We start from the raw sequence: 26,551 nt of genomic DNA on the forward strand, positions 1-26,551 counted from the left end.
GGCCGGCATCACCCAGCAGCGGTCACCAGGGTCCCCTTGCTGACATGTCCACAGACGAGCCCCATTCCGGACGCCCTGCTCCCCGATAACCACCCTCCAAGGGTGGTGAAGCTCTACCCCAGATGGAGGGCCTGCCCCGCGTGGCTCAGGCCTGCCCCGCCAGGCTGCACCTTTGATGATGGCCTTCCCCCATCCCATTCCTCCACTGGCCCTCGTAACTCCAACGATTAGGCTTTGGGGTTTCCAGGGTTTGTTCCATTTCTTGTTCCTTCTGCAGTTCTAGAAACTGAGCTGTATCTATTGGGATGGATGGTCTTTGGCCTGGGAATGAGGAGATGGCAGGGAGGGGACTGGACCCAGGTCCCAGGCACACAAGGGTGGGCAGGGAGCTGCAAAGGGCCAGATGCAGGTGGAGGGGGGTGGGGGGTCCTGGGTCTGTGGGCCCCTGCCACAGGGAGGACATAGCCCCAGACCCTCCCCGCAAGTATGGTTATAACAACAGAACCAATCAGGCACAGCAGGAGTTCTGGCCAGGCCTGCCTGGGGGCTCCCGGCCCAGGTGCCGAGGCCCCTGAGCCTTTCAGAGCACATGGCGCGCCCACCCAGACCCCAATGCAACAGGGCACGATCTATATGTTTTCTGTTGCTGCGTAGTAAAAGACCAGCAACATGGCGGCCTGAACCAACACAAATTTATTAAGTCATAACTCTGCAGGCCAGAGGTCTGGGTGGGCTCCGCTGGGTTCAAGGGCCTGGTCTGGTGGGCACGCTGATGCGGGGTGGGCGCTCCTCTGGAGGCTGTGGGGGGAACGGGGTCCCAAGCTCATTCAGGTTGTCGGCCAGCTTCCCTTCCTTGCAGTCGGGGCACGGAGGTGCCCCCTGCTGGCTGTCCGCCGCCGGGGGCTGGCTTCCGCTCCTGGAGGCCGCTCGCCTGTGGCTCCTCGCCAGCAGCTCCTCCATGTTCAAAGCCAGCAATGGAGGATCATCTCTCTGGGGCTGAATCCCTCTCACACTTTGAATTTCCCTGACTTTCTCCAGAAAAAGGCAGGCACACGGGCCAGACCGGGCACCAGCTGGCTTGCCCGCCTCTGGGTGCCCAGGCCCCTGGCTGGAGCAGAGAAGGGTAAAAGTGAGCAGGACGGGGAAGGAGGAGTGTGAGACCCGGGGACGCAGGGGAGGCTCCAGGAGGAGGGCTGGCGGCTAGGGTTTGGTGAGCTCCAAGGAGGAGGCAGGGGATGGAGAGACGGATGGCCCCGCAGCTTTCTAAGGCTTATGAGCCTTAAGTGGGAAGGGGCAAGGTGGGAGGGAACGTGCAGGTCCTCAGAGGGACCCCAGCCTCTGGCTCCAGCTCACTGCATTAGAGGCTGAGGCGAGCCCGAATCCAGGGGCTGTAAGTGGCCACATTGGTGTAGACACCTGGACGGTTGGGCAGGGCGCAGCCCTTGCCCCAGCTCACCACACCCACCAGGACCCAGCGCCCAGACGTCACACAGGTCAGGGGTCCCCCAGAGTCACCCTGCAGGAGAAAGTCGGGCTTAGATCTCAGCCCTTTGAAGATCTGGGATGGCATTTCTGGGGGTTGGGGGCCAGGAGGTACAGCCCCTGGGTCTTGGGTCCTAGGAAGCTGGGACGGGAGCCGGGTTCCAGGGGCTCCAGGCAGCTTCCCGCACCTGGCAGGCATCTTTGTGGCCCTCGACGTAGCCGGCACACAGGTTCCCGGGCAGCACTATGTGCTCCGCTCTGGGCACGCTGGTGCCCACGTGGTAGAGGCGGTCACAGGTGCGCGTGTCCAGCAGCGGCACCCTTACTCCCTGCAGAGGTCGCCACTCTGGGAGTGGCACTGGGGGGAGGAAGGGGGACTATAGGAGCGGGGGAAGGAAGGGGGACTATAGGAGCGGGGAGAGGGCGAGGCACGAAGCAGGAGTGGTGGGACCCGCCTGTCTGACCGGGAGGAGGTCTGGGTCCCTGGAGGTCTCGCTGGGTCCCGGATTGGGAGAGTGGGGGGCTCCCGGTCAGAGGGAGGTGGAGGAGGATCCCCTGTCCCTCCCCCAACCCCCGCTGCCTCACCTCCGGGGTGGAGGCTGCCCCAGCCGGTGACCCAGCAGGGCGCTCGGAGCGGTGGGCGGGCCCCGGGCTCGGGCAGACAGACGGGCTGGATGCGGGCGCTCAGGGACACCGGGCGGCTCAGCTGCAGCAGCGCCAGGTCGCCGCGGCCGCCACCCTCCGAGTAGTCCGGGGGGAGCAGCACCCTGCGCACGGGCGCCGAGAGCGCGCGGGGCGAGGCGGAACCCAGGCGCAGCGCCCCGAGGCGCACGCGGTACTCCGACGGCAGCACCCGCCTGCGGGACAGGGGCGGCGCTGCGGACGGCGGCCCCTCCCCGGTCCCCGCGGCACCCCGGGCCCCCGCATCCCCCGGAGCCGGCCTGGCGGCGCCCCCGCACCCCGCTGACCTCGGGAAGCAGTGCGCCGCCGTCAGCACCCACTGTGGGGCGATGAGCGAGCCCCCGCACACGTGCGCCCCGCGGTGCTGGATGCTCGCCTGCCACGGCCACTGTCCGTCCCGAGCGTCCCGGCCCCCCACGATCCGACTGGACACCTGGGGCTGCCCGCAGGCTGCAGGGGACAAGGAGGGCGCGAGGGTGGGCGGAAGACGTGGGGGGGGGGGCGCTGGCAGGCGCGTGGGATCCTGCGATGGGAGAGGCGCAGGGCCAAGGTTAGGGAGGGGGTGGCGCCAGGGACCCGGAGGCTTCCTTACCTGCAGAGTCCGGTGTCCCAGGAGCTCCTGGGGGAGGAAGGAGGGAAGGGACCGGATTATGAATTTGGTGTCAGATAACAGGGGGAGAGGGAGAGGGAGGGAGGTCAGAGACTAGGAAGGAGGGTGAAACACATTTGTGGCACCGACCTGGTGCCAGGCTTTTGTGCAATCAACAGGTTACCCGACTTAACCCTCCCCAGAGCACTGTGAGGTGGGGGGGACTTGTACCCCTTACGCAGATGGGCACATGTGAGCTCGGAGAGCCCAAGGTCAGTGACGGAGAGAACCTGGACCTTTGAAGCCGAGATTAGGAACCCCAAAGTGCTCTAGGGGAACCAGGCCGGGGAGGGGTAACACGGGACACTGGGAACAGCCCCCAGCCCCTGCCCCACACCCACCTAGCAGCAACAGCAGCGGCAAAAGCTGGAGGCGGGAGGCCCCCCTCATTCTGTCTTCAGAGCTGGGCCAGGGAAGGGTGACACCGCTCAGGGTCTGGACTCCGGGCGGTGCCTGCAGGGAGAGGAGGGTCCTAGCCCCAGGCCCCAGAGGCCCTCTGTGTTCCCTCAGCCCCTGGTTGGCCCTGGACGTATCCCAGGGGCACAGGTCCTGTGCACCTCCCTGTCCCCGCACCCCGGGGACCATGACTGTGCTCCAACCCCTCCAAGCTTTGGGCCCCCCCCCCGGCCTCCACAGGAGCCCTGGAGCCTGGCCCCTGCCCCCCGACCTATTTCCATGGCCTGCCGTCTGCCCCTGAACCTGCTCTTACCTGCATGGCCGGTGCCCTCCCTGCTGACTGGGCAGGGGCAGGACCTGGGGGCTTAAAGGGACTGGGGGTGTGTGGGCCTGGCCAGGGGGTGATTAAGGAGGCCAGGGCGGGGCTGCGGCTTCACCAGTCCCGCCTCGAACAAAGATGCTTTGAGCAGCGCTTGTGAGGTGGCAGGAAAGGGACACCTGGGTTTGTCAAAGGACGCCCGGCTCGGGCCGCGGTGCTGACAGCTTGCTGAGGGCCGGGCAAAGCCAGGGGCGGAGACCTGCGGTCAGGCCAGGAAGCTCTGGAGAATCCTTGCCCGCTCATCTGTGAACCTGATCCCAGCTCCCAGCTCCTTACAGTGCCGGTCACGGGAGCAGCTGACTCGACCGTTCTGTCCAGAAATCCGGGAGCGGCCCACGCGGAGCCCCAGCCAGACCCTGCCCTGCCCTCAAAGTGGGAAATGGCTGCCTCGGGGCTGGCCGGCACTCTTTCTTGCTTGACCAGAAGCAGAAGCCGACTTGACCTTGGGACACGGTCCACTCTTGGATTGGGTGTGGCCAGGACAGTGAGGCTGCTGGGAGAGCGAACCTCGGGGACACACAGCCATGTCTGGGGGCGGGCGCCAAACTTGATGGGGGAGCTGTGGCCGAAAGGCTGGAAGCCTGTCCCGCAGGGGACCTGGCTCCCTGCCTGTTGGAAACTAGGGGCACGGGGTGGAGGGCACAGATGACAACACTCATTCTGAGAAGCTGGCTCGTGCAGGGAGGGGCCAAAACTGGTTGAATAGCCAGTAGAACCCCTGGAAAGGGCCCCCAAACCCAACCCTTGTGTCAGACTGAGAAACTGAGGCACAGACCTCTGCTGGGCCCACGTCCCCTTCAGCCCTCACCCTTCAGTCCCATGGCAAAAATGGCCCCTGGGGAAACCCGGGGAGGGGACCTGACTCACAGCTGAGTCCACGCTACCTTCTCTGGCACAGACGTGCCCCCAGTCTCAGGAGAGGACGAACGACCCAGTCTGGGGCCACTGTCCCGGTGACACGTGACCCGGACCCAACCAGAATCTCTCCCTGGGGCTTTTATCCTGGAAAGAGAGAGGACCCATTGGAGGCCTGAGGGTGGGGCAGCCATGGCCATGGTCACAGGCGAGGACTCTCAGCTGGCTTGAGCGCCTGGAACCTTCCACACTGAGAAAGAGTGCCCTGCGGTGTTGGAGCTCCTAGTCCGGGAGTCCCTGCCCTTCTCCCAACCACCTTTTCTGCCTCTGACATGACTTTCCTGCACTCATGCTAGTTCTAGGGGATTCTGTTGCTTACAAGGTCTCTAAATGCCAAGGATGGAATCAAAAAACCACAACTCTATAAACAGCTCCTGATGGCCCAAGAGCACAGTCCATCAAGGGAGAAGAGAAGATACGTTTCACAGCCTGTTGCCCTGCGCGGGCGCGTCACGGTGGCAGTGCCCAGCCCACTGCCTGCAGCACAGGACTCGTGTGACAAATGTCCAGCCCTACCCTCTGTACCTGGTGGCAGGAGGAGGAGGTGGGGGGCGGGGGGCGGCCCCGGGGAGACCAGCCGGCGGCCGGCTCTTCAGGATCCGGTTCGCGTGCGTGCTGATGTCACAGCAGATCCCAAGCCCTTTGGGGTGGCCGCAGCCAGAGTCCCCACGTCACGTTGATGTAACAACCAGAGGTTGTCCTTATCAGCCTGGGGAGAGGCAGAGGTGTAGGGGTGAGCCGGGCATGGGGAGGGGGCGGGCTGTGGCAACTGCGGGGATCCTTCCGAGCCTCTGGGGAGGTGGCTCCAAACGCGACCCTGTGGGCGACACGGCTCAGGCGGGGGCCAGTGGTCCTACGCAGCCGCTCACGCAGGCCCCGGGCCCCGGAAGCGGAAGGAGTCTACCTGCTGCTGGAGGGGCCATCCCGGCCCTGCCAGGGGGTCCCGCGGAGCGGTGCTGCAGGGCAGCCGGTGCGGGGCACAGAAGAGTGCCATCCTCCAGCGACATGTGGGACACCAAGGGTGGTGGGTGATCCTCTTGGGGCCAGCTTGGAGGGCCTCGGAGCAGGGGACAGGAGGCGCCCTCAGGTTCCAGCTCCTCGGAGGGTGGGTTGTGGAAGCGGAAATGGACGGACGCTGTAGGAGACCCCACGGCATGCCCGGGAGACGGCTGGGGACTCGCCACCCAGGGATCTGCCGGCCCCTCCGTGTGGGGCCCGGCAGGTCCGTGGGCAGTGAGAGGCGGACAAAAACCCTGGTGAGGGGGGTGACTCAGTCCCGCCACCTCCCGGGGCCTCAGTTTCCTCATTGTGAAGAGGGAGAAGGGGAGTTCCAGCCTCAAGGGCCGCCACAGCGCATGAAGCCTGAACGTGTCGCCCTATAAACCTCGAGGCTGTCGGAGGCGGGGCAGAGGCGGTGAGAGCCACCCCTCCCACTCCTCTACTTGTCTCTCCACAACTGGGGGCAGGGGGTGGGGAGCCGAGGGGAGGAATGTGCCTCAGCAGTTCCAAGGTGCCCCGGAGGCTGCCCTGTTGGCCTGGGGCCTGGGCCAGGCCGAGGCTGCCCCCCTCCACCCGGCCTCACCAGGGGTGCTCGAGCTTGGAGAGAAGCCCACGCCCGGTGTCCTTGTCCTCCAGGGGGCGATGCTGAGCCGTGCTCCTGCGGCTTCTCCGCTCCAGCAGGACTCTGCCTCCGCTGCCCTCGGCGGGAACCCCCTCATTTGGGCAAACGCCATCGGGTTGCTTCCCTCCCTGCCTCGGTTTCCCTCCTCCCCACTGGGGCCTCCCGGCGTCACCTCCCAAGTAAACTTCCCGCACCCCAGTCCTGGTCCCGGGTCGGCCTTTCGGGGACAGAGGTAGGACCGGGAGCGTCTGGCGTCTGGGTGGAGGGTCGCACCGGCATGAGCACCGGGGGGCTCGGGATGCTCCCCCCGCTGCACCCCGCTCCGGTCTTCCTGGCCCCCAGAGACCCGGGGGTGACTCACGTCCTCCCGCAAACTATCTTTCTGATTGAACCAACCAGAGAGGGCTCCGTGGTTCGTCACCCAAACCCGAATGGCGCAGACCGCTGGAGCGAGATTTAGGAGTCAAGGACTGGATCCCGGGGGGACCGTGAGGGTGTCCAGGGAGCCACCCGGGGCCACAGAATGCTCTGCGAGGCATCGATTCCAACACGCTAAGGAGTTTATTAGAAAAGGGACAAGGTGGGGGACGGGGCCTGGCTCAGCAGAGGGCCCCAGCTCTCAGGACTCCGTTGGGCTCAGGCCGGCTGCAGGAGCCCGGCCCAGAGCACAGCGAGGGGCAGGAGCAGCCGAGAGGGGACTGGCCTGGGGGTGCCGCGGGCCATCAGCATCTGGATCCAGTCAAAATATGCACTGACGTTGGTGTAGACCCCGGGCCGGTTGGGTCTACCGCAGCCCGATCCCCAGCTCACGATTCCAACCTGAATCCACAGACCTCTCTTTTCACAGGCCAAGGGGCCACCGGAGTCACCCTGGGGAGCAGCGCGGGTGAGCCAGGCTTGGCGGGGCAGGGGGCAGGTGAGGGGCTGGCGGAGGGGCAGGGACAGCTGTGGCGACAGCAGGAGGGGCTGTGGAGCCGGGCAGACCGGGTGCACATCCTACTCCCCACCCCAGAAGCGAACGAGCCTCAGTTTCTGCATCTGCAGAGTGGGCATCGGTCTCAAATTGCCCCTTTCCCTCCCCCCCCAGGGGTCAGGTGAGAATCAAAGGTGATACAATGAAGGCAAAACAATTAATGCTTGTTGTACAAGCTGGAGAAATAAGGCCCATGGTTGTTTTCTCATGAATAAACTCGGGTGGGTTGGTGGGCACCAGGGGGGTTGCTCCCAGGCCCAAGGTGGGGAGGGGTGGTGCCCGGGTCCAGCAAGGCCCTGGTGGGGGCAGGCGTACTCACTTTGCAGGCATCACGTTGGCCATTCTCAGAGCCAGCACAAATCATGTCATCCGGGTCATAACTGAGGAAACCCGGACGTCGGAACAGGAAGTCGCACCTGGAGTTGTTTATGATGGACACCTGTGCTTCCTGGAGACGGTAAGGAGGCGGCAGAACTGCCAGGGATTGAGGGTGAGAGAGAGGAAGAGGACAGCTTCGGCCCCTCCCCTGCCATCTGGGACAGGGGGAGGGTGGGGGGGGTGGGCTCCCCGGGGCCCCCACAGGGTCCGGGACATCGCTCTCGATGACGCCTCTGCCCCCAGCCCAGCACCCTTCACATTATGGGCGATGAACGATGTCACAGAAGGACCCAAGGGATGGGCGGGCGGTCACCGCTTCTCCCTGAAACTCAGTGTCCCCATCTGGAGAATGAAGATGACAGCCCCTAGCTGGGCCACCGGGGAGGTCCCTCAGCCACAGCACGCTCAGGGGGCGGGGCTGACACCGACATGGTGGAGGATTAACATACTTCATCTGCAGCATCCAGGCTGAAAACGCTCCAGAGTTTTCCTTCATGTTTATTTATTTTAGAGACAGAGACAGAGACAGAGACAGAGACAGAGAGAGAGAGTGCAAGCAGGGGAGGCGCAGAGGGAGAGACACACACACACACACACACACACAGAATCCAAAGCAGGCTCCAGGCTCTGAGCTGTCAGTGCAGAGCCCCACGGGGGACTTGACCTCACGGGCCGCGAGATCGTGACCTGAGCCGAAGTCGGACGCTTCACCGACTGAGCCACCCAGGCGCCCCGAAAATGCCCCAGATTTGACAAAAGGTATGAATCCCTGTCTTGAGGACGCTGAGCAATTCCCGAGCAGGAGAAACACAAAGAGATCTACCCGGAGATACATTTTCATCAAAGTATCGAAGGGGAGACTCCGGGAGACAGCAAGAGAGAAGCTGCATGCGTGTCACATCAAAGATCCCCACCAAGATTAACAGCCACATTCTTCTCAGATACCCTGGAGGCGGTGGGGGGGGGGGGCTGCGGGATGACACATTCAAAGGGCCGAAAGAATCAAACAGGTGACCGAGAATTCTGTATCAGAATTCTCTATCAGGCTGTCCTTCAGAAAATGAGGCGGCGATGAACAGATTCTCAGATAAACAAACGCCAAGAAGGTTCGTCCCTAGCAGACCTGCCTTACTAGAAACAGAAAAGGGAGGAAGGGAGGTCTTCAGGACCCTGGCCAGTGTCCGTTCATAGGAAGAAAGAGAGGGCGCTGGTAAAGGTGACCACAGGGGTAAATAGGAGAGCCGGGCCTGTTATGGCTTTGGTTTATCACTTCTTTCCCTTCCTTTATAATTTAAGACACGTGCATACAACAATTCTAAATCTCTGAGGAAAGAGCTGCGTAAGGAACGGAATTTTTGTGTACTACTGAAGCTAAGTTGCTATTAATCCGACATAGATTGTTATAAACTTAACTTGTTGGGGCATCTGGCTGGCTCAGTGGGTGAAGCGTTTGTTGATTTTGGCTCAGGTCATGGTCCCAGGGTCGTGGAATCGAGCCCCACGTCAGGCTCTGTGTTGAACGTGAAGCCTGCTTAACATATTCTCTCTCTCTCTCTCTCCCTCTGCCCCTCTCCCCGACTTTCGCACTCACTCTCTCAAGTTAAAAAAAAAAAATCAAGTTTAAAAAAAAATTTTAAACAATAAGTTGTTAATCGTAATCCCCAGGTCAACCACTAAGAAAATACACAGAACGCGAAACGGGAAGGTAATCAACACAGACCACTAATAAAAATCAATGAAACACAAAAAGAGGAAATAAAAAAGATATAAAGTACAGATACAGATATTGAAAGATGTGACAAGATACAGAGAAAAAATAGAATAACGGTAGAAGTAAATCCTTACTTATCAGTAGTTAGTTTTAATGGAAATGAGTTAAATGGATTAAATTGCAATTAAAAGGCAGAAATTGGCATGAATTAAAAATAGAGTTGGGGGCGCCTGGGTGGCGCAGTCGGTTAAGCGTCCGACTTCAGCCAGGTCACGATCTCGCGGTCCGTGGGTTTGTGCCCCGCGTCGGGCTCCGGGCTGATGGCTCAGAGCTTGGAGCCTGTTTCCGATTCTGTGTCTCCCTCTCTCTCTGCCCCTCCCCTGTTCATGCTCTGTCTCTCTCTGTCCCCCCCAAAAAAAAAAAAAAAAAAAAAAAACACTGAAAAAAAAAATAGAGAATCCAGGGTCCCCTGGGTGGTTCAGTCGGTTGTGTGGTTGAGCGTCAGACTTCATTTAGGCTCAGGTCACAATCCCATGGTCGTGGGATCGAGCCCCACTTTGGGCTCCACACTGAGCGTGGAGCCTGCTTAAGATTCTCCCTCTCTCTCCCTCTGCCCCTTTTCCTGCTTGCACTCTCTTTCTCTAAAAATAATTTTAAAAAAGATTTTATTATTTTTTTAAATGTTTTATTATTTACTTTTGAGAGAGAGAGAGAGAGAGAGAGACAGACAGACAGAGAGCAAGCAGGGGATGGGCAGAGAGAGGGGTAGACACAGAATCCGAAGCAGGCTCCAGGCTCCAAGCTGTCAGCACAGAGCCCGACGCAGGGCTCGAACTCACAAGCTGTGAGATCATGACCTGAGCCGAAGTCGGATGCTCAACCGACTGAGCCACCCAGGTGCCCCTCAATACCCAACTTTTAATAATGAATAGTATCAAGGGCACTTGGGTGGCTCAGTCGGTTGAATGTTCGACTTCGGCTCAGGTCATGATCTCACGGTTTCGTGAGTTCGAGCCCCACATCGGGCTTCACGTTGACAGCTCGGAGCCTGGAGTCCGCCTCGGATTCTGTGTCTCCCTCTCTCTCTCTGCTCCTCTCCTGCTTGCGTTCTGTCTCCCTAAAATAAACATTTAAAAAAATCATGAATAGAATCAGAAAGATCAACAAGAAAACAGAAGACCTGAGTAACACTATAAATTAACTAGACCTAACAGAAGTTTACAGAACCACCTGCCCCAGCAGTAGAATCCACACCCGTCTCAGGTACACATGAACACTCTCCAGGATAGACGATATGTCAGGCCACACAATAAGTTGCAATAAACTAGAAAAGATTGAAATCATACAAAACATCTTCTCCAACCACAGTGGACTGAGGTGAGAAACCAGTAAAAGAAGACAGACTGAAAAATTTGTAAATATGTGGAAATTCAACAACATATTCTTTACCAAAGGATCAAAGAAAAAAATCACAAGGCAAATGCAAAAACACTTTGAGATGAATGAAAATGAACACATGACACAGCAAAACTTGCGGGATTCAGTGCAGGCAGTGCTCAGAAGGAAATAAACGTATTGCTGGAAATGTCCACAATAATACAGGAGAAAAATCTCAAACCAATACCCTGATTTACGGCTTAAGGGACTAGAAGCAAGCTGAGTTCAAAAGCAGAAGGAAAGGAGAAAATAATAGAGAATAGAGGAAATCAAGGTAGGGAATAGAAAAATAGAGAAAATCAACAGTTGAACCAAAACTTGGTTCTTTGAAAGATCAACAAAACTGATTATGAAAGTGGGGACATAACTACAGACTTTACAGCAGTAAATGAGGACTATAAGGGCAACAGCTATACCCCAAATTAGATCAGGCGGATGAAATGGACAAAATCTTAGATAACACAGACTACCAAAACTCACTCAGGAAGAAACGGAAAATCTGAACACCCCAGTAAGAGATGAAATCTGTAGTCAGGGACCTCACAGTGAAGAAAAGCCTCAGGCCACATCGCTTCAGTGGTGAATTCTACCAAACCTCTGAAGAAACGAACACCAATCCTTCTTAAACTCTTCCAAAAAATCGGAGAAGAAGGAATACTTCCTAACTCATTCCCTGGGACCAGCATCATGGGGGCACCAAATCCCGGACAAGGACGTCGCAAGAAAAAGAAACAACAGACCGATATCCTTAATGCAATAATTGTAATAATAATAGTAATAATAATATGTGTATATATATATATGCAAAAGGTATATATACAAAAAATACATATATGCAAACATTCTCAACAAAATGCTAGCAAACGGAACCTAGCAGCATAGCAAAAGAACTGTATACCACGACCAAGTGAGATTTATCCCACGAATGCAAGCGCGGTTCAACAGACAAAAACCAATCAATATAATGTGCTACAGACATTAATAGAATGAAGGAAAAAAACCCACAGGCTCCTCTTAGCGGATGCTGGTAAAGCAGGTGGCAAAATCCAAATTCCTTCATTAGAGAAACATTCAATAAGCTAGGTAGGAATAGAAGGCACTTTTTCAACACGATAAACACTAGCTGTGAAAAACCCACAGCGGACATCACACTGAATGGGGACAGGCGGGAAGCTTTCCCCGAGATCAGGGACAAGATGATGATGCCAGTTTTTGCCATTTCATTTAACATTTTTCTGGAAGTTCCCATCAGGGCAATTAGGCAAGAAAAATAAAACACATCCAAATTGGAAAAGAAGACGTAAAACTATCTCTATGCATACATGACATGATCATCCATATCTACACACATACGTACATATGTGTGTGTGTGTGTGTGTGTGTGTGTGTGTGTATACATGAAATCATAATGAATACATTTAAAGAGGGCTAGGGTTAATAAATGAAGTCAGCAAAATTACAGGACCCAAGATCAAACCACAAGAGTCTGTTATTCTACTGGGGCACTTGGGTGGCTCCACTGGTTGAGCGTCTGATTTTGGCCTTTGGCTCAGGTCACGATCTCACAGTTCGTGGGTCCGAGTCCCGTGTCGGTCTCTATGCTGACGGCTCAGAGCCCAGAACCTGCTTCAGATTCTGTGTCTCCACCCCCCTCTCCCCACCCTCTGCTTGCGCTCTCTCTCGCTCTTAAAAATAAATAAATAAACATTTAAAAAAAAGAAGTTTCGGGGCGCCTGGGTGGCGCAGTCGGTTAAGCGTCCGACTTCAGCCAGGTCACGATCTCGCGGTCTGTGAGTTCGAGCCCCGTGTCAGGCTCTGGGCTGATGGCTCTGAGCCTGGAGCCTGTTTCCGATTCTGTGTCTCCCTCTCTCTCTGCCCCTCCCCCGTTCATGCTCTGTCTCTCTCTGTCCCAAAAAAAATAAAATAAAACGTTGAAAAAAAAAATTAAAAAAAAAAAAGTTTCATTTACAAAGCATCAAAAATAAGAAAATAGGGGGCGCCTGGGTGGCTCAGTCGGTTGAGCGTCCGACTTCAGCTCAGGTCACGATCTCGCGGTCCGTGAGTTCGAGCCCCGCGTCGGGCTCTGGGCTGATGGCTCAGAGCCTGGAGCCCGCTTCCGATTCTGTGTCTCCCTCTCTCTCTGCCCCTCCCCCGTTCATGCTCTGTCTCTCTCTGTCCCAAAAAAAAATAAAATAAAACGTTGAAAAAAAAATTAAAAAAAAAAGTTTCATTTACAAAGCATCAAAAATAAGAAAATAGGAATACATTTAATTGAGGCGATCAAAGACTTATTAACAAAAACTACAAAACACCGCTGAAAGAAACGGAAGACCTGAATACATGGAAATATATCCCTTATTTATGGATTGGAGATATAATATAATGAAGGTGGCAATGCTTCCCCAAAGCAACCTACAAATTCAATGCAATCCCTTTCCAAACCCCAATGCTCTTTTTAGCAGAAATTGACAAATTGGCCCTAAAATTTATATGGAGTATCAACAGGCCCAAATAGCTAAAACACTACTGAACAAGTAGAACAAAGTTAGAAGACTCACACTTCCTGATTTCAATATATTATAAAGTTACAGGTATCAGACAATGAGGTCCTGCTACAAGGATGAACATACACACCAATGGAGTACCATTCAGAGTCTAGAAATAAGCCCACACATCTACAGTCAATCAGTAAGGATGCTGAGACAATTCAATTGGGGAGAGGAGTCTCTGTGACAAACGGTGCTGGAGCAACTGGATATCTAAAGGCAAAATAATGCAGTTGGACCCCTACCTCACACCATGTACAAAAATCAACTCAAAATGGATCAGACACATAAATTTAAGAGCTAAAACTATAAAACTCTGCAAGAACATGCAAGTAAATCTTCATGATCTTGAATCTGACAGTGGTTTCTTAGACCTGACATCAAAAGCACAAGCAACGGAAGAAAAATAATTTGAGGTTGATCAAAATTTTGCAAATTTTTTTTTTAATTTTTTTTTTTCAACGTTTATTTATTTTGGGGACAGAGAGAGACAGAGCATGAACGGGGGAGGGGCAGAGAGAGAGGGAGACACAGAATTGGAAACAGGCTCCAGGCCCTGAGCCATCAGCCCAGAGCCTGACGCGGGGCTCGAACTCACGGACCGCAAGATCGTGACCTGGCTGAAGTCGGACGCCTAACCGACTGCGCCACCCAGGCGCCCCAAAATTTTGCAAATTTTGTGCATCAAGAGATACTAGCAAGAAAGTGCAGCAAAGAGAGCTACACAATGGGAGAAGATATTTGCAAATCGTGCATCTGATGAGGGTTTAGTATCTAGAATACATAAAGAACTATTACAACTCAACAACAAAGACAACTCAAATTAAAAACGGGCAGGGGCACCTGAGTGGCTGAGTCGGTTAAGTGTGCGACTTTTGATTTCGGCTCAGGTCATGATCTCACGGTTCATGAGATTGAGCCCCGCATCGGGCTCTGTGCAGAGCCTGCTTAGGATTCTCTCTCTCCCTCTCTGCCCCTTCCGATTGCTCTCTCTCTGAAAATAAATTTTAAAAAACGTTAAACATAGAATTACCACATGATTCTGCAACTGCACTCCTAGATATATACACAAAAGAACTGAAAAGAGGTGTTCAAATAAAGATTTGTATATGAATGTTCATAACAGCTCTATTCACAGTATCCAAAAGGCAGAAACAACACAAAAGTCCATCGATGGAAGAATGGATGAATACATTGTGGTCTATCCATAGGATGAACTATTATTCATCCATAAAAAGGAAGAAAACTCTGATACATACTAGAACACCCATGAATCTCTAAAGCACCACGCTACATGAAAAAGGCCAAACACAGAAGGTCACATAACGTATGAATCCATTTACATGAAAAATCCAGAATAGGTATATCCATCAACACAAAAGGCTTGTTAGTGGCCGCCAAAGGGCCGGAAGGAGAGGGTAAGGGGGAGTGACTGGTCAGTGACTGTCGGATTTCCTCTGGGAGGGATGAAAATGTTTTGGAACTTGATGGAGTTCATGGTTATACACCGTGAACATACTAAATTAAATGTCACGGAATTGTATGCTTGAGAATGATTAATTAAAAAAAATAATAAAATGATTAATTTAGGGGCGCCTAGGCAGCTCAGTCAGTTAAGAGTCCAACTCCTGATTTTGGCTCGGGTCACGATCTCGCGGTCGTGGGTTCGAGCCCCACATTCGGCTCGGCACTGACGGTGTGGAGCCTTCTTGGGGGGCTCTCTCCCTCTCTCTGTCTCTCCCCCGCTCATGCTCTCACTCACTCGCTCGCTCTCTCTCAAAATAAATAAAACTGTAAAAAACCTTTTAAAAAAAGGAATAAAATGATTAGTTTAACATTACGTGAACCAAACCTCAAAGAACGGGGTACAGGTACGCGTTAGACCACACACGAACCTTGAATATGCTGAGTGAAGGAGTCAGGGACAGAAAACCACGCGCTGTGGGACTCTATTTCTATGAAATGTCCACAGTCCGGAAATCCCGAGACAGAAAGCAGATGGGTGATTGCCAGGGGAAAACGGGGTATTGGGAGTAAAGGCCAGGAAGTACGAGGTTTCAGTCTGAGATGGGAAAAATGTTCTGGAGCTAGACGATGGTGATGGTTGCACAGCCGTGATTACACTCAACACCACTGCACCGTATGCTTGAACACGGTGAATTTTAGGTTTTGTGAGTTAAATCTCAATTTAAAAAACCCCACGTACCCAAGGCCTTTCTGAGGAGCCCACCCCAGAAACTTCCACACCCCTGCAGGCCGGGTGGGAAGCACGGGCCTGGGCCCAGCTGGCCTCCCTCTCACTGTGGCTTCGGGCTCACGGTCTCTGGAAGGCAGAGGGAACGGGGTGTGGGGACAGGAGGTCCTGCCCTGGTGGTGGGGGGGGGGCAGGCACTGCTGGGCAGCCCCCAGGAGGGACCCAGCTGCACAGACACCCAGGTGGGGGCTGCTGAAGCCGCTGTGGACGGAACAGACAGCGGAGCCCGCAGCCCCCTGCCCCACCCCCCACCTGCCCCCAGCCTCACCTTGACCTTCTTCGATGTGCCCCCAGCCAGTCACCCAGCAGTCAGCCTTGTTCTGGAACTCAGAGGAAGAGGCCGCAACACAGATGGGCTGGATGTACTTATTGTAGGTGACAGAGGAGGACAGCTTCAGCAGGGCGATGTCCTTGAGTGAAGTCCCACTGAACTGGGGATACACGACGATATCCTTCACCCTGTACCGATGGTAGAAGGTCCACAGTTTCCAGAAAGTTGGCCTGGAGGACAGCTCACCAAACTGAGCCGTCCACTTCGAGGGATCTTTGTGTCTGGTGAGGGAGGAGAGAGCAGGCAAGGGTCTTCAGAAGAGGGAGGGCCCCCTGAGCACACACGGGGGAGGGGAGACATTCCCTGAGGCGGGGCCGCAGGGGTGCTGCTAGGGCTTATCCTGGACACGGTTAGCACTTCCTCTCACGGGCCACCGCGCCCAGTGTAGAAATGATGGCAGCCCAGAGAAGATGGGCCAAAATCCCAGAACCCGGGGACGGGGGATGCGGGGATGGGCAGGAAGGGCCTTTCCCTGAGGTCGGATCTGGCTGGTCACTCAACCGGCCTGTCACCTCCCACAGCAATCCTAAAAAAGAATGAACAGGGCACCCTGGTGGCTCAGCCTGAGCGTCCAGCTCTTGATTTCGGCTCAGGTCACGATCTCAAGGTTTGTGGGTTTGAGGCCCGCATGGGGCAGACTCAACTTGGAGCCTGCTTGGGATTCTCTCTCTCTCCCTCTCTCTGTTCCTCCCCCCATTGTGCTTGCCAGCGCTCCCGCTCTAAAACTTAAAAAAAAAAAAAAAAAAAGAACAGATGCACAGGACTAGGCAGGTGCGGTCAAAATAGCTTCCCCAAGCCCACGGTCCTGGCAGGCCAGGCTCTGTGGCCAGAGCTCGCCCACCTCGGTCCACCCCGTGGTGCACCTGCACCGGGGGAGGTGGGATGAGGAGGGGGCGGCTGGTGCTGCCATCCCGGGAGAAGAGAAGACAGAAAAGAACACGACACAAAAGGGCACGGGAATGCTGTAAAGAACGTTCTGGAAAAAACGGAACAGGGTTTTCTCACGTGGCTGCGGCCGAGCCGGGGCTCGGGAGCATAAGAGAGCTGAATCCGCACGCGTCAGGCCCGGAGGACGCGTCCCCCCAACCCCCGTTCGGAGGGCCGCCCGCCCCCAGACTCACTTTTCAAAGCAGTGCGCGGCCGACAGCACCCAGCGGCGGTTGAGCAGGCTGGCGCCGCAGTGGTGGGCGCCCCACAAGCGCAGGCTGCCCTGCCACGGCCAGCGCCCCAGCTCCGAGTCCTTGCCGCCCACCACGCGCGGCTGGATTTTGTGGCGGCCGCAGGGCCCTGGGACGGACACACGGCTGAGCCACACGACCCCGGCCGCCCCAGCAGCCCGCGGGAACCAACGCGAGGGGCCCCTGGGAAAACGCGCGCGTCGGGGCCGCGCCGCCCAGGGACCGGGGGACCTCGCGCCCCTCCCCACGTGGCGCGCGGGCGCCGCCCCTCCCACTCACCCCCCACCCCCGGGGCCCGGCAGTTACACGTGAGCAACGACGAGTTCTCGAAACCTGCGCGGGGAGAGGAAAAGATGAGGCGCCCCTTGCGCTCCGGCTCAGGTGCCCTGCGCGGGGAGGCGCGCGTCCCGGGCGCCTTACCTGGAAACAGCTGGTCCAGATCCCGAACGTCTGGGGGGCCCGGAGGGGGGATGGCGGGCGGCCAGGTGAGCTCCCCGCGGTCTGCACGCGCCCCGGCCGTCCCCCACCACCCCTGGGGCGGCCCGCAGCCCCCGCCTCAGCTCACCCTGTCCCCGGAGCCCCGCTCGCACCAACAGCTGCGCCAGCAGCAGCGCCCGGACGCGCGCGCCCATGGCCGCCTCTGCCGCCTCGCGGCGCCCCCTCTGCTTCCGCCCGCTCGGGGCGCCCCCGGGCGGGGGGTGGGGGCAGGGAACGCCCGCGACGCTGCCCCCCCCCACCCCCAGCGGGACCGGTCCGGGTCCGAGGGCTTCGAGCTGGGTACCCCAACCACACCGTGCCCCCAAACGGTTCTTGTCTGCAGCCCTGGGATCCCGGCTGCCCGGCTCGTTGCCCCCCTTCCTCCACCCAGCGCGTCTTCGGGGAAGGGCCAAGGCCGGTCCCCACCAGGACCCCCGTGAGAGCAAGTCCTCACCCAGCGCCCGCTGGGGGCCTGGCGGTATTGGGCTGCTGCTAAAAGCCACGGTCCTTTCCAGGAGCCCGAGTGAAATGGCCTGATGTGGGCCACCTGGAGGCCTCCCAGCCTCCCTGCTGCTCCCAGCTGGCCCCACCCAGCCCCACAGAGCCTACAGACAGTCTGCCTCGTCCTTGGGCACTGGTGCAGGGCACCAAAGTCATCAAGTTGTCTCTTGAGTTATAGATGTGAGTGAACAACTGAACTGGGGCCCCCAGGACCGCCCTCAGAGTACTGATCCACTACAAGGACTCACAGGACCTAGAGAAGCTGTCATCCCCATGGTGATGGTTCACTGCAGTGGTACAAGGCGTGGAGGACAGAGTCTAGGAGAGACCAGGTGGAAGCTTCCAGCTTCCCCTTAGCAATGGAGTCAGATGGGCAGAGCTTAATTCTCCCAGCAATGATGCGTGACAACGGACGTGAAGGGGTGCCGGCCGGGGAAGCTCATGTGAGCCTGGGTGTCTGGAGTTTTTATCCTTGGGGTTCCGTGACAGAGGCAGGGTGGACAGCCCACGTGGCTAACCCTAGTCCTCAGACTAGGGCACCTCCTGTGGTCCAAGTGATGCAGTGTGGCCCGAGGCGGTCCCATCAACTGTGCTATTAGTATCAAGTATCTGGAGTGGCCCAAGGCTCCCGGTCTACAAAGACGCTCTTTCCAAGCAAGACTTTGCAGACTCAGAGGTGATTTCCTAGGACCTGGTCGAGGGTCGGTTCATCCTAGGCCTGTTCACTTAACCTGTTGTCACTGCACGGCCACTAAGGATAAAGCAACATTGGAGGAAAACCCACACACGCACCAGAACGATCTGTTTGAATACAGGGACCGGCTTCGAGGAAAACGGAGGGAATAAATACACGGAGCAGCGGACAGCTTGGAGGACGCCAACTGGTATGCTTCGAAAGCTCTTGCGAGAGTGTTCACAAACACTAAACAAGAGTTAGGCAGGAAAAGGGGCGCCTGGGTGGCTCAGTCGGTTGAGCGTCTGACTTCAGCTCACGGTTCGTGGGTTCGAGCCCCGCGTCGGGCTCTGTGCTGACAGCTCGGAGCCTGGAGCCTGCTTCGGATTCTGTGTCTCCTTCTCTCTTTGCCCCTCCCCTGCTCGCGCTCTCTCTTTCTGTCTCTCTCAAAAATAAATAGAACATAAAAAAATGAATACAAACCAAGAAGTGTGTTAAGTAAAATAAAATCAAGGGTTGAGAAACGACAAAGAGAAGGCCAAGTTCTAGACTCCCCGGCAGCAGACTGGTGTCCTGATGTTGGCACCAGACGTCCCAGGCATCTGTCCGGGACTGTGAACTGGCCTAGCTTATGTAAGTCCACGGGGAGACCGAGTTCCCACCACGAGCTCGGCAGACACGAGGAATGGGACGAGCCGACGTAGAAGAGGAGGGATGTGACATCATTTCTGAGTCAAATGCTTTGCTGGCTGACAAAATACCATAAAGTGGGCGGGTGGCTCATGAACAACGAATATTTTATTTCTCACAGTTCCTGGGCTGGAAGTTTGAGGTCAAGGTGTCTGGGAAGGGCCCCTTCCTGGTTCACAGCTGCTGCCATTGCCCTGTGTCCTCACGTGGCCTTATAAGGGCACTGATCCCACTCATGAGGGCTCCACCCTTCGGACCTAATTGCTTTGCAAAGGTCCCACCTCTAAACACATCACCTGGGGCTTCAACATACGGATTCCGATATATGAACTTGGGGGGGGGGGGAGGGGACACAAACATTCCAACCCCAGCACAAGGCTGTGTGTGTTTTACCTCCTCAGTCTCACACTCAGCAGTTGACCAGTGACCTGTGAACACTAAAACAGTTATTGAGTGGGTGTGGGTTTTAAGCAACACTCATTGTGACGATGATAAGTCCCCTTGTGACGTCCTTAAGTCAGCTTTACTCTGGCTCTTACATAATTCTGATAATCTAGGGGTTCTCAAACGGAATTTCTGGGACGAAACTAAAGAAAAAAAAAATCTCAAGCAGGCAGGATGTGCCTTGATCCTCGTAAGGCATCGGGGAGTCATATTAAGCTTCTTTTGCAAGCACAAAAAATCGATAATACTGTTAACAGAAGTGCTTTCCTATTGTACGAGTATTCTAGCACGTAAATTCCAATTTTTTAATATAAATATATATATATATATATTTATTGTGACAAAATTGGTGACAAAATTGCCCACGAGATGAAAATGAACCCAAGACTTAAGAATGAAATACGGGGTGGCGGGGGGGTGGGGGCACCCGGGCGGCTCAGCTGGTTAAACGTCCAACTCTTGGTTTCCGCTCAGGTCATGATCTCACTCACTGTTCATGGGCTTGATAAACCCATAAATAAACTTTGGGGGGGAAAGGAATGAAATACAGACATTTTTACATTGACACGTCACAAGCCCTGTGTCACAAGTGACACGTCACTGAAAAGACATGAGGCATGAGCCCTTATGCCCCCAATAACAGAGCTTTGAAATACATCGAGCAAAAAAAAAAAAAAAATTTTTTTTTAAGTTCTTAATACTCCAGATACTAGGAAATTCACATTTCTCCCCTCAGAAATCAAGAGATCAGGTAGGTGGGAAAGGCAGTAACGCCAAAGCGTTCACTGAACATGATTTTGACCTAAATCAGGTATTTGGGGCTGCTCAGAGCCCCACCATGGCCCCCCAGGGGGAATGAGCCCTCTGGAGAGGGAGGTGCGCGGAGGCCAGGTGGCGCGGGGGCCTCAGAAAGGACGGCTGCTTGTGGAGAGGAGAAAACTTAGCCACCAGGGAAAGTGTCCTGCGTCCCTCCCTGCCCGGCGCCCTAGGCTGGTCAGCTCTGCTTTCTCGGCCACAGCCACCCACGGGGCTTTACAGAGGCGAGGCGAGGGGAGCACAGCGGCCATCCAGGCGCTTGCTGTTTGCGGTCAGGGAGAGATACCAGGGGCGTCTCCTCGCTGCTCTGCCCCCGTGGATCACGGGCCCCTCTCACTCTGCAGGCATCTCGGCCCCACCTCGGGCCCTTCAGAGCCCCGGGGTGAACACGAAGGCCGAGGGGGCAGACCGGGTGTGACCTCGGGTCTGCGGTTCCTCTCCCCCCCGCCCTTCTCAGGGTACCAGACGCCCCAGCACAGAGCACAGAGGTATGTGGCTCTGTCACCTGTACGACCTCTGGTGAGTCATTACACCACGGGAGTCCCGCTTCCTCTGCCGCATAGGGGGATCATAATAGCGCCTGGCGAATCAGTCGGGAGGAACGTGACACGGGTGACACAGGCCCGCACACGGGAAGTGTCCCGTAAATGGTGGCGTGGTTGGTGCCGCGAGGCCAGTGAGGCCAGGGCGGGGGAGGGAAGGTCCCGAGCGTCTGGCCGAAGACGTGGCGGAGGCCAAGGACACTGTGCCCAGGAGCAGTGCGGAGCCGAGCCCCAAGGGCAAGGCGCGGAGGAGTCAGCCACACCCCAGGACAAGCCCAGAACCTGGGCTTGGCTGCGGCCATCTTCTCCCCCCCCCCCCCCCCCCCCCCCCCGAGTGTCTGAGGACTCTGACCCCAAGAGCCAGCCGCGGAAGTGGTGGCTGGGACATACCATGTCGCCGGCCCTCGCCGCCAGCCTGCTCTCCCTCCTCTCCGTGGCTCTGCAGGGGAGCCCCCCTGCTCTCCCACCCAACTTCTCCCTGGTGAACGCCAGCGCGACAGACCTGGATTCAGGTAGGACGAATATCGGGGTGCCGAGAGGAGGGGCAGGTGCAGCCGATGTGTGATCCCCGCCCCGCGCCTTATAGCCTGTGTGGGGCAGGTCCTCCAAGGAGCCCAGATGCGGGGAGGGGGAGGGGACCCTCATTCAGCCACCCCAGACCTCAGCGTCCACCCGCACCGAGCCGCGTTCCGGCTGTCCCAGGAGCCATTTAGGGCCCCAGCTCCGGCTTCCCCCAGCTCAGCTGCGGGGCACCACCCCGAGTCCTCCCCTGGAGCGCGGGGTCCTACGTCACAAAGAATTGCACCTCGTGGGGCCTGAGGAGAAGGGACCGGGTGCCAACCCCCGAGCAGCAGGGATACATGAGGGCGGGTCTGCAGGGCCAGGGGAGCCCAGAGGGGACCACGCATAAGCGGCCCGTGGACTCACCCCGCAGTGTGCGGACGCCCACAAGTGTCAGGCCGCATCGTGTCGGGGCAGGATGCCCAGCCGGGCCAGTGGCCGTGGCAGGTCAGCCTGAGGGAGCACGGACAGCACGTGTGCGGGGGCTCCCTGATCACCGAGGCCTGGGTGCTGACTGCAGCCCACTGCTTCGACCAGTGAGTATCTTTGCGGTGGGCACAGGCGTGTGCCGGGGTGGCCGGGACCTGCCCTTCCCCCTCCCTTCTCCGTGTGAACCACAGCCTTCTGCCCATCTGGAGACAGGCGGAGGAGGGTCGTCACTTATCCACCCAGGATGGTCCCTGTCCTCAAGGCTGGGCACTGGCAGGGGTGGGAGGGAGGGAGGGAGGAGACAGACCGTCCGGCCCTCCCATCGTCCACCCGCCAAGAAATGATTCGCTTCCCAGAAACCAAAGGCCCCCACACGGAAACATCCCTTGAGAGGCCAAGGCCTCAAGTGCACCGCTCACCAGCTGGGCAGCATTTGGGCAGGTGACCACCTCCTGGGCCTGGGGTACAGTCGCCAGAGGGGGGCGTGGGTGTCCGGCAGGGGTGGTCCCAGGATTGGGTGGGGCACTTCTCATTTCTGGCACGCGCACAGCTCGCAAAGCCGTCTATCTGTAGCATCAGGACCCTCGAATCAAGATCATCCCCGGTCCCCGCCCATGGGACCCTGGCACAGCCCTCACCCCCCCCACCCCGACTCTCCCATCTCCAGGAAGCAGCCCCTGTCCGCCTACTTCGTGCTGCTGGGTTCCATCTCCTCCTACCCCCAGGCCGGGGAGCCCCAGGAGCTCCGCGCGGTGGCCCAGTTCATCAAGCACCCCGAGTACTGGGAGGAGAACAACAGAGCCGACGTCGCCCTGGTGCGGCTGGCTGCACCTGTCACCTTCACTGACCTCATCCTTCCAGTCTGCCTCCCCAAACCCGGAGACTCTCTGGGTCACGGCACCTGGTGTTGGGTCACCGGCTGGGGGAACGTCGCCACAAATATACGTAAGGACACCCTGAGCTTGTGGCAGGTGTTGGGTGGGGACCAATGCTGACGGGGCCTACGGCCTCCCCCCTCCCCAGGGCTGGCCGCACCCGCCACCACACTCATACAGGACGAACGTGGAGCCTGCACACGGCAGAGGGGAGCCACTGAAATGCTGCCATGAATGAGCAGCCTGCCGCCCCAGACCCTCCGTCAGGCTCCCCGGTCTGCCCTCCCAGCACACCGTAACCAAAGGACTAACGCCAGGCCCCGGCAGAGCTCTGGAATGCTGGCCCAGGCTGGGGCCCGGAACATTCTGACTGCCCAGTGCCGGTGCCCCTTATATGCCCGCAGAATTTACACACGACCCCTGCCCTCGTGGCTTGGGACCCAGGGCCTGCTCGCCTGGCCTCAGTCCTGGCTGGGTGACCTCCACCAGCCCCGCTGGGCTGTGGCTTCCCCCCCTTGGACAAGTAGAGCTTCCAGGGCTAACCTCGCGGGGTTAACGTGAGGGTTACACGGAGTGAGGCATTTCAGGAGCTCCCGGCAGGGCCGGGCAAGAGTGAATTCTCGGTACGCGGCGGGCCAGCAGCCATCACCACCGTCAGCGCCATGCTGTAATGTCACCTTGTCCTTGGCCGCCATAACAGACTACCACAAACCGGGGCGGGGCGGGGGGGGGGCGGGCTTAAAACAACAGAAATGTTGTTCTCTCACAGTTCAGGAGGCCACGGTCTGACGTCAAGATGCTGGCAGGGCCGGGCTTCCCACTCCTTCCAGCTTCTGGTGGTTCCGGGACATGCTTGGGGTTCCTTGGCTCATGGCCACATCCCCCGGGGACCCGCCTCCACCTTTCCACGGCCTCTGCTCTGTGTGCTCTCTCCTTTTCTGTCTCACCTTGATCCCGCATGACTTCATCTCAACTGGTCGATCTGCAAAGCCCTTATTTCCGCAGAAGGTCACCTTCTGGGGTGCCGCGCGGACACGAATTTTGTTTAAGTTTATTTACGTATCGAGAGACAGAGCAGAAGAGCGCGCCTAAGTGGGGGAGAGGCAGAGAGAGAGAGAGAGAGAGAGAGAGAGAGAGAGAGAGCGCATCCCAAGCAGGCTCCGCACCGTCCCCACGAGATCGTGACCTGACCCGAGGTCGAGTCGGGCGCTCGACCTGCTGAGCCACCCAGGCGCCCCGGACGTGAATTTTTCAGAGGCCACACTCAACCCGCTTTTGACCTGAGCGTTAGGGGGCCAAGAAGAGAAGGGTCATTTGGTGGCAGCGACTTGACCACACTCTCTGGCCAGGGTCTCGGCTCTTGCCCCGCACCCCACAGTGCGTCCAGCTCACCCCGCTGCCCGGGCCCGGGGAGGGAGGCCAACGCCGCCGGGGAGGGCTCCACACCCCTGACACGCGCTGCCAGAGGGAGGGGGGCAGCGGCTCTTCCTGCCAGGCTTTCTGGACACAAACGCAGGTCCCCGCTCCTCGAGGAGCAGAAGAGTGACAGGCAGAAATGACAAGCAGTGGCTGAGAGCCAGGAGGCGGTCACCTCCCTTCTGAGCTCTGCTCCCCCCCCCCCCCGCCCCGCAGCGCTCCCTCCACCCTTCACCCTGCAGGAGCTGTACCTGCCCCTCATTGACACCCAGACTTGTAACCACTACTATCTGGAGAATTCCGGCACCGTCAGCCCGGGGCCCGTCATCCTCCAGGACATGCTCTGTGCCGGCTTCGAGACTGGCCAGAAGGACGCCTGCGGGGTGAGCAAGCCACGCCCCTGCGGGGGCCGGGGTCTCCCGCTCCCCATCACCCCCGAGGACTCCCAGGGCGGAGGAGGGCAACGTCGTTTGAAATACCAGGGTCGGGCGCCCGGGGGGGGGACTCTCAGTGGGTTGAGAGTCCGACTCTTGATTTCGGCTCAGGTCATGATCCCAGAGTCGTGGGATCGAGCCCCGCATCGGGCTCTGCGCTGACCTCGTGGAACCTGCTTGGGATTCTACCTCTCCCTCTCTGTCTCCCTCCTCCCCCCCCCCCCCGCTCCTCCCCTGCTCGTCCTCGTTCTCTCTCTCTCAAATACATACATACCGAGGGCAATTTGAAAAGGAAAAAAAAAAAAGTTCCTGGACCGGGTCTCGCTTTAAATATCCCACCAATATTATCAGAACGTGAAATACTTGCAAACACGCTTAAACAAATCGTGACCGTATTTTCTCTCCCTAAAGCCTTTTCTTTTTGGGCCAGAAATGTCTTTTTCCTCTCCAAAAAAAATAACACTCGGGGCCTTTGAGCAACTTGTCCTCAGGGGCAACATCGCTTCTGGTCTGGGTTACTTTGGTCTTTCCTTGTCTGCTTTTTTTTATTAATTTTTTTTTTTTTTACTGTTTATTTATTTTGAGAGAGAGAGAGAGCACGAGCACAAGTCGGGGAGGGCAGAGAAAGAGGGAGACACAGAATCCGGGCTCTGAGCTGTCAGCACAGAGCCCCACGCGGGGCTAGAACTCACAAACTGCCAGATCGTGACCTGAGCCAAAGTCGGACACTTCACCGACTGAGCCACCCAGGCGCCCCCTCCTTGTCTGCTTTTATAAGCAAAACACACTTTATCTCACGTGCCCCCTTAGTATTACCACAGACTTTTTCGTCAAAAACCAAGCAACTTTGTTAGCGGCACAGAAGTGCTCCTCAGAGCCCCTTCTCTGAAATGCAGTTTTCTTTAGAGAATATGGTGCTCCATCCGCCAGGGGCTTGACCCCTAATTCCCAGACCTCTGCTGCCTTCCAATAACACCCAGCCCACCGACCCTCCGTGCGCTTAGACCTAGCCGGCAGTGTGGAAGGGAGGTTGGTGGGCCTGGGGAGGCCCCTGGGAACTTCCTCCCGGGAGCAGCCCAGCCCCTCTGGCCCTACCCTTCTGGACTCCTCTTCCTCTCTAGGGTGACTCCGGAGGGCCTCTGGTCTGCGACATTGGTGGAGTCTGGACCCAGGCAGGCGTAGTGAGCTGGGGACATGACTGCGCCCTCCCGAAAAGGCCGGGGGTGTACATCAACGTCAGCATCTACACCGCGTGGATTGTCAACACCATCCAGGGCTCAGCACCGGACGCCAGAAACTTCTCTCCGATCCCTGCCGGGATCTTCTTCCCTGCCATGTTGCTGGTTCTGTATCTGCTGGGGGACACGCTCGTCTCCCTGGGCCTCGCCTGACCGGCCACCCACCCTCTGTCCTCAGGGACCCTCTCTGGCCTCTCTCCCTCAGGAAGCCACCCCCTACCCACATCTCCCCGACTTCAGACCCCGCGGACGGCGGCCCGACCCCACCTTTCGAGCATCCCCCATGGGCTTCGAGCTTCCCTTGCCCGCCCTGCCAGCCTGTGAGCCCCTGGGGACAGAGCCCGGTCTCCCCACCCCTCACCCACCAGTCACATCTGAGTCCCAGGGTGCACCCACGCCCAGGGGCTCCTGTGGTGGGTCTCTGGGGCTCTCGAAACTGGGGTTCGCAGCCCCCCCCCCCGGTACTGGGTTGGTGCCTTTGCAGGCCTGTCGATGTGAGAGGCAATAAAGACAAGCCGGCAGAA

At 57.4% G+C, this 26,551-nt stretch overlaps 3 protein-coding genes and 1 long non-coding RNA gene across 12 annotated transcripts; 1 reads left to right on the forward strand and 3 right to left on the reverse strand.

The window, feature by feature from the left end:
* Window positions 1-675: 675 nt before the first annotated feature.
* PRSS33 (serine protease 33) lies at window positions 676-6,532 on the reverse strand. 3 transcript variants are annotated; one of them, XM_045047959.1, is made up of 7 exons: window positions 5,407-6,532; window positions 5,028-5,211; window positions 3,154-4,589; window positions 2,756-2,782; window positions 2,068-2,613; window positions 1,671-1,840; window positions 676-1,516 (listed from the first exon to the last, which is right to left on the reverse strand). In XM_045047959.1, exons 3-7 carry the CDS (start codon window positions 3,395-3,397, stop codon window positions 1,358-1,360), a joined length of 1,146 nt encoding a protein of 381 aa, XP_044903894.1. In that variant the 5' UTR covers window positions 3,398-4,589; window positions 5,028-5,211; window positions 5,407-6,532; the 3' UTR covers window positions 676-1,357. The 3 variants fall into 3 exon arrangements, with proteins under 3 accessions (XP_044903894.1, XP_044903893.1, XP_044903895.1); XM_045047958.1 differs by having other exon boundaries at window positions 3,154-3,265; window positions 4,472-5,211; XM_045047960.1 differs by lacking the exon at window positions 5,407-6,532 and having other exon boundaries at window positions 3,154-3,265; window positions 4,472-4,589; window positions 5,028-5,173.
* Window positions 6,533-6,665: 133 nt separating this feature from the next.
* LOC102900366 (serine protease 41) lies at window positions 6,666-17,591 on the reverse strand. Of its 5 annotated transcripts, XM_023246964.2 has the most exons (8): window positions 17,497-17,591; window positions 17,352-17,381; window positions 17,238-17,264; window positions 16,875-17,040; window positions 16,595-16,729; window positions 15,691-15,974; window positions 7,416-7,570; window positions 6,666-6,993 (listed from the first exon to the last, which is right to left on the reverse strand). In XM_023246964.2, the coding sequence occupies exons 1-8, from the start codon at window positions 17,561-17,563 to the stop codon at window positions 6,760-6,762; spliced, it is 1,098 nt and encodes a 365-aa protein (XP_023102732.2). In that variant the 5' UTR covers window positions 17,564-17,591; the 3' UTR covers window positions 6,666-6,759. The 5 variants fall into 5 exon arrangements, 4 of the variants coding, with proteins under 4 accessions (XP_023102732.2, XP_023102731.2, XP_023102734.2 ...); XM_023246963.2 differs by having other exon boundaries at window positions 17,238-17,381; window positions 17,497-17,578; XR_002738996.2 differs by having other exon boundaries at window positions 6,854-6,993; window positions 7,416-7,544; window positions 17,238-17,381; window positions 17,497-17,578.
* Window positions 17,592-18,996: 1,405 nt separating this feature from the next.
* On the reverse strand, window positions 18,997-22,845 carry LOC123382601. Of its 3 annotated transcripts, none has more exons than XR_006591199.1 (4): window positions 22,754-22,845; window positions 22,484-22,631; window positions 22,002-22,088; window positions 18,997-19,700 (listed from the first exon to the last, which is right to left on the reverse strand). It is a non-coding gene; the product is annotated as an uncharacterized LOC123382601 (long non-coding RNA). The 3 variants fall into 3 exon arrangements; XR_006591198.1 differs by lacking the exon at window positions 18,997-19,700 and adding an exon at window positions 20,114-21,661; XR_006591197.1 differs by lacking the exon at window positions 18,997-19,700 and having other exon boundaries at window positions 20,114-22,088.
* On the forward strand, window positions 21,453-26,551 carry LOC101100173 (serine protease 27-like). Its single transcript, XM_011290768.4, has 5 exons — window positions 21,453-21,586; window positions 22,009-22,171; window positions 22,732-23,009; window positions 24,572-24,738; window positions 25,911-26,551. Exons 1-5 carry the CDS (start codon window positions 21,466-21,468, stop codon window positions 26,178-26,180), a joined length of 999 nt encoding a protein of 332 aa, XP_011289070.2. The 5' UTR covers window positions 21,453-21,465; the 3' UTR covers window positions 26,181-26,551.

The sequence above is a fragment of the Felis catus genome, chromosome E3, assembly GCF_018350175.1.
Source record: "Felis catus isolate Fca126 chromosome E3, F.catus_Fca126_mat1.0, whole genome shotgun sequence".
NCBI classification, from domain to species: domain Eukaryota; kingdom Metazoa; phylum Chordata; class Mammalia; order Carnivora; family Felidae; genus Felis; species Felis catus.

Bases quoted from the DNA above. Each gene is read 5' to 3' on its own strand.
- PRSS33 (XM_045047958.1), bottom strand. From the start codon at position 4,642: ATGGCCATGGCTGCCCCACCCTCAGGCCTCCAATGGGTCCTCTCTCTT. The intron at 3,266-4,471 runs GTAGCGTGGACT...CTCTCCCTGCAG, and splicing joins GCACGTCTGTGCCAGAGAAG to GCACCGCCCGGAGTCCAGAC. The intron at 2,614-2,755 runs GTAAGGAAGCCT...TGTCCCCTGCAG, and splicing joins TGGGACACCGGACTCTGCAG to CCTGCGGGCAGCCCCAGGTG.
- LOC101100173 (XM_011290768.4), top strand. From the start codon at position 21,466: ATGTCGCCGGCCCTCGCCGCCAGCCTGCTCTCCCTCCTCTCCGTGGCT. The intron at 21,587-22,008 runs GTAGGACGAATA...CTCACCCCGCAG, and splicing joins CGCGACAGACCTGGATTCAG to TGTGCGGACGCCCACAAGTG. The intron at 24,739-25,910 runs GTGAGCAAGCCA...CTTCCTCTCTAG, and splicing joins GCCAGAAGGACGCCTGCGGG to GGTGACTCCGGAGGGCCTCT.
- LOC102900366 (XM_023246963.2), bottom strand. From the start codon at position 17,563: ATGGGCGCGCGCGTCCGGGCGCTGCTGCTGGCGCAGCTGTTGGTGCGA. The intron at 17,041-17,237 runs GTAACTGCCGGG...TGTCCGTCCCAG, and splicing joins GAACTCGTCGTTGCTCACGT to GGCCCTGCGGCCGCCACAAA. The intron at 6,994-7,415 runs GTGAGTACGCCT...GCTGCTCCCCAG, and splicing joins GCCAACGTGATGCCTGCAAA to GGTGACTCCGGTGGCCCCTT.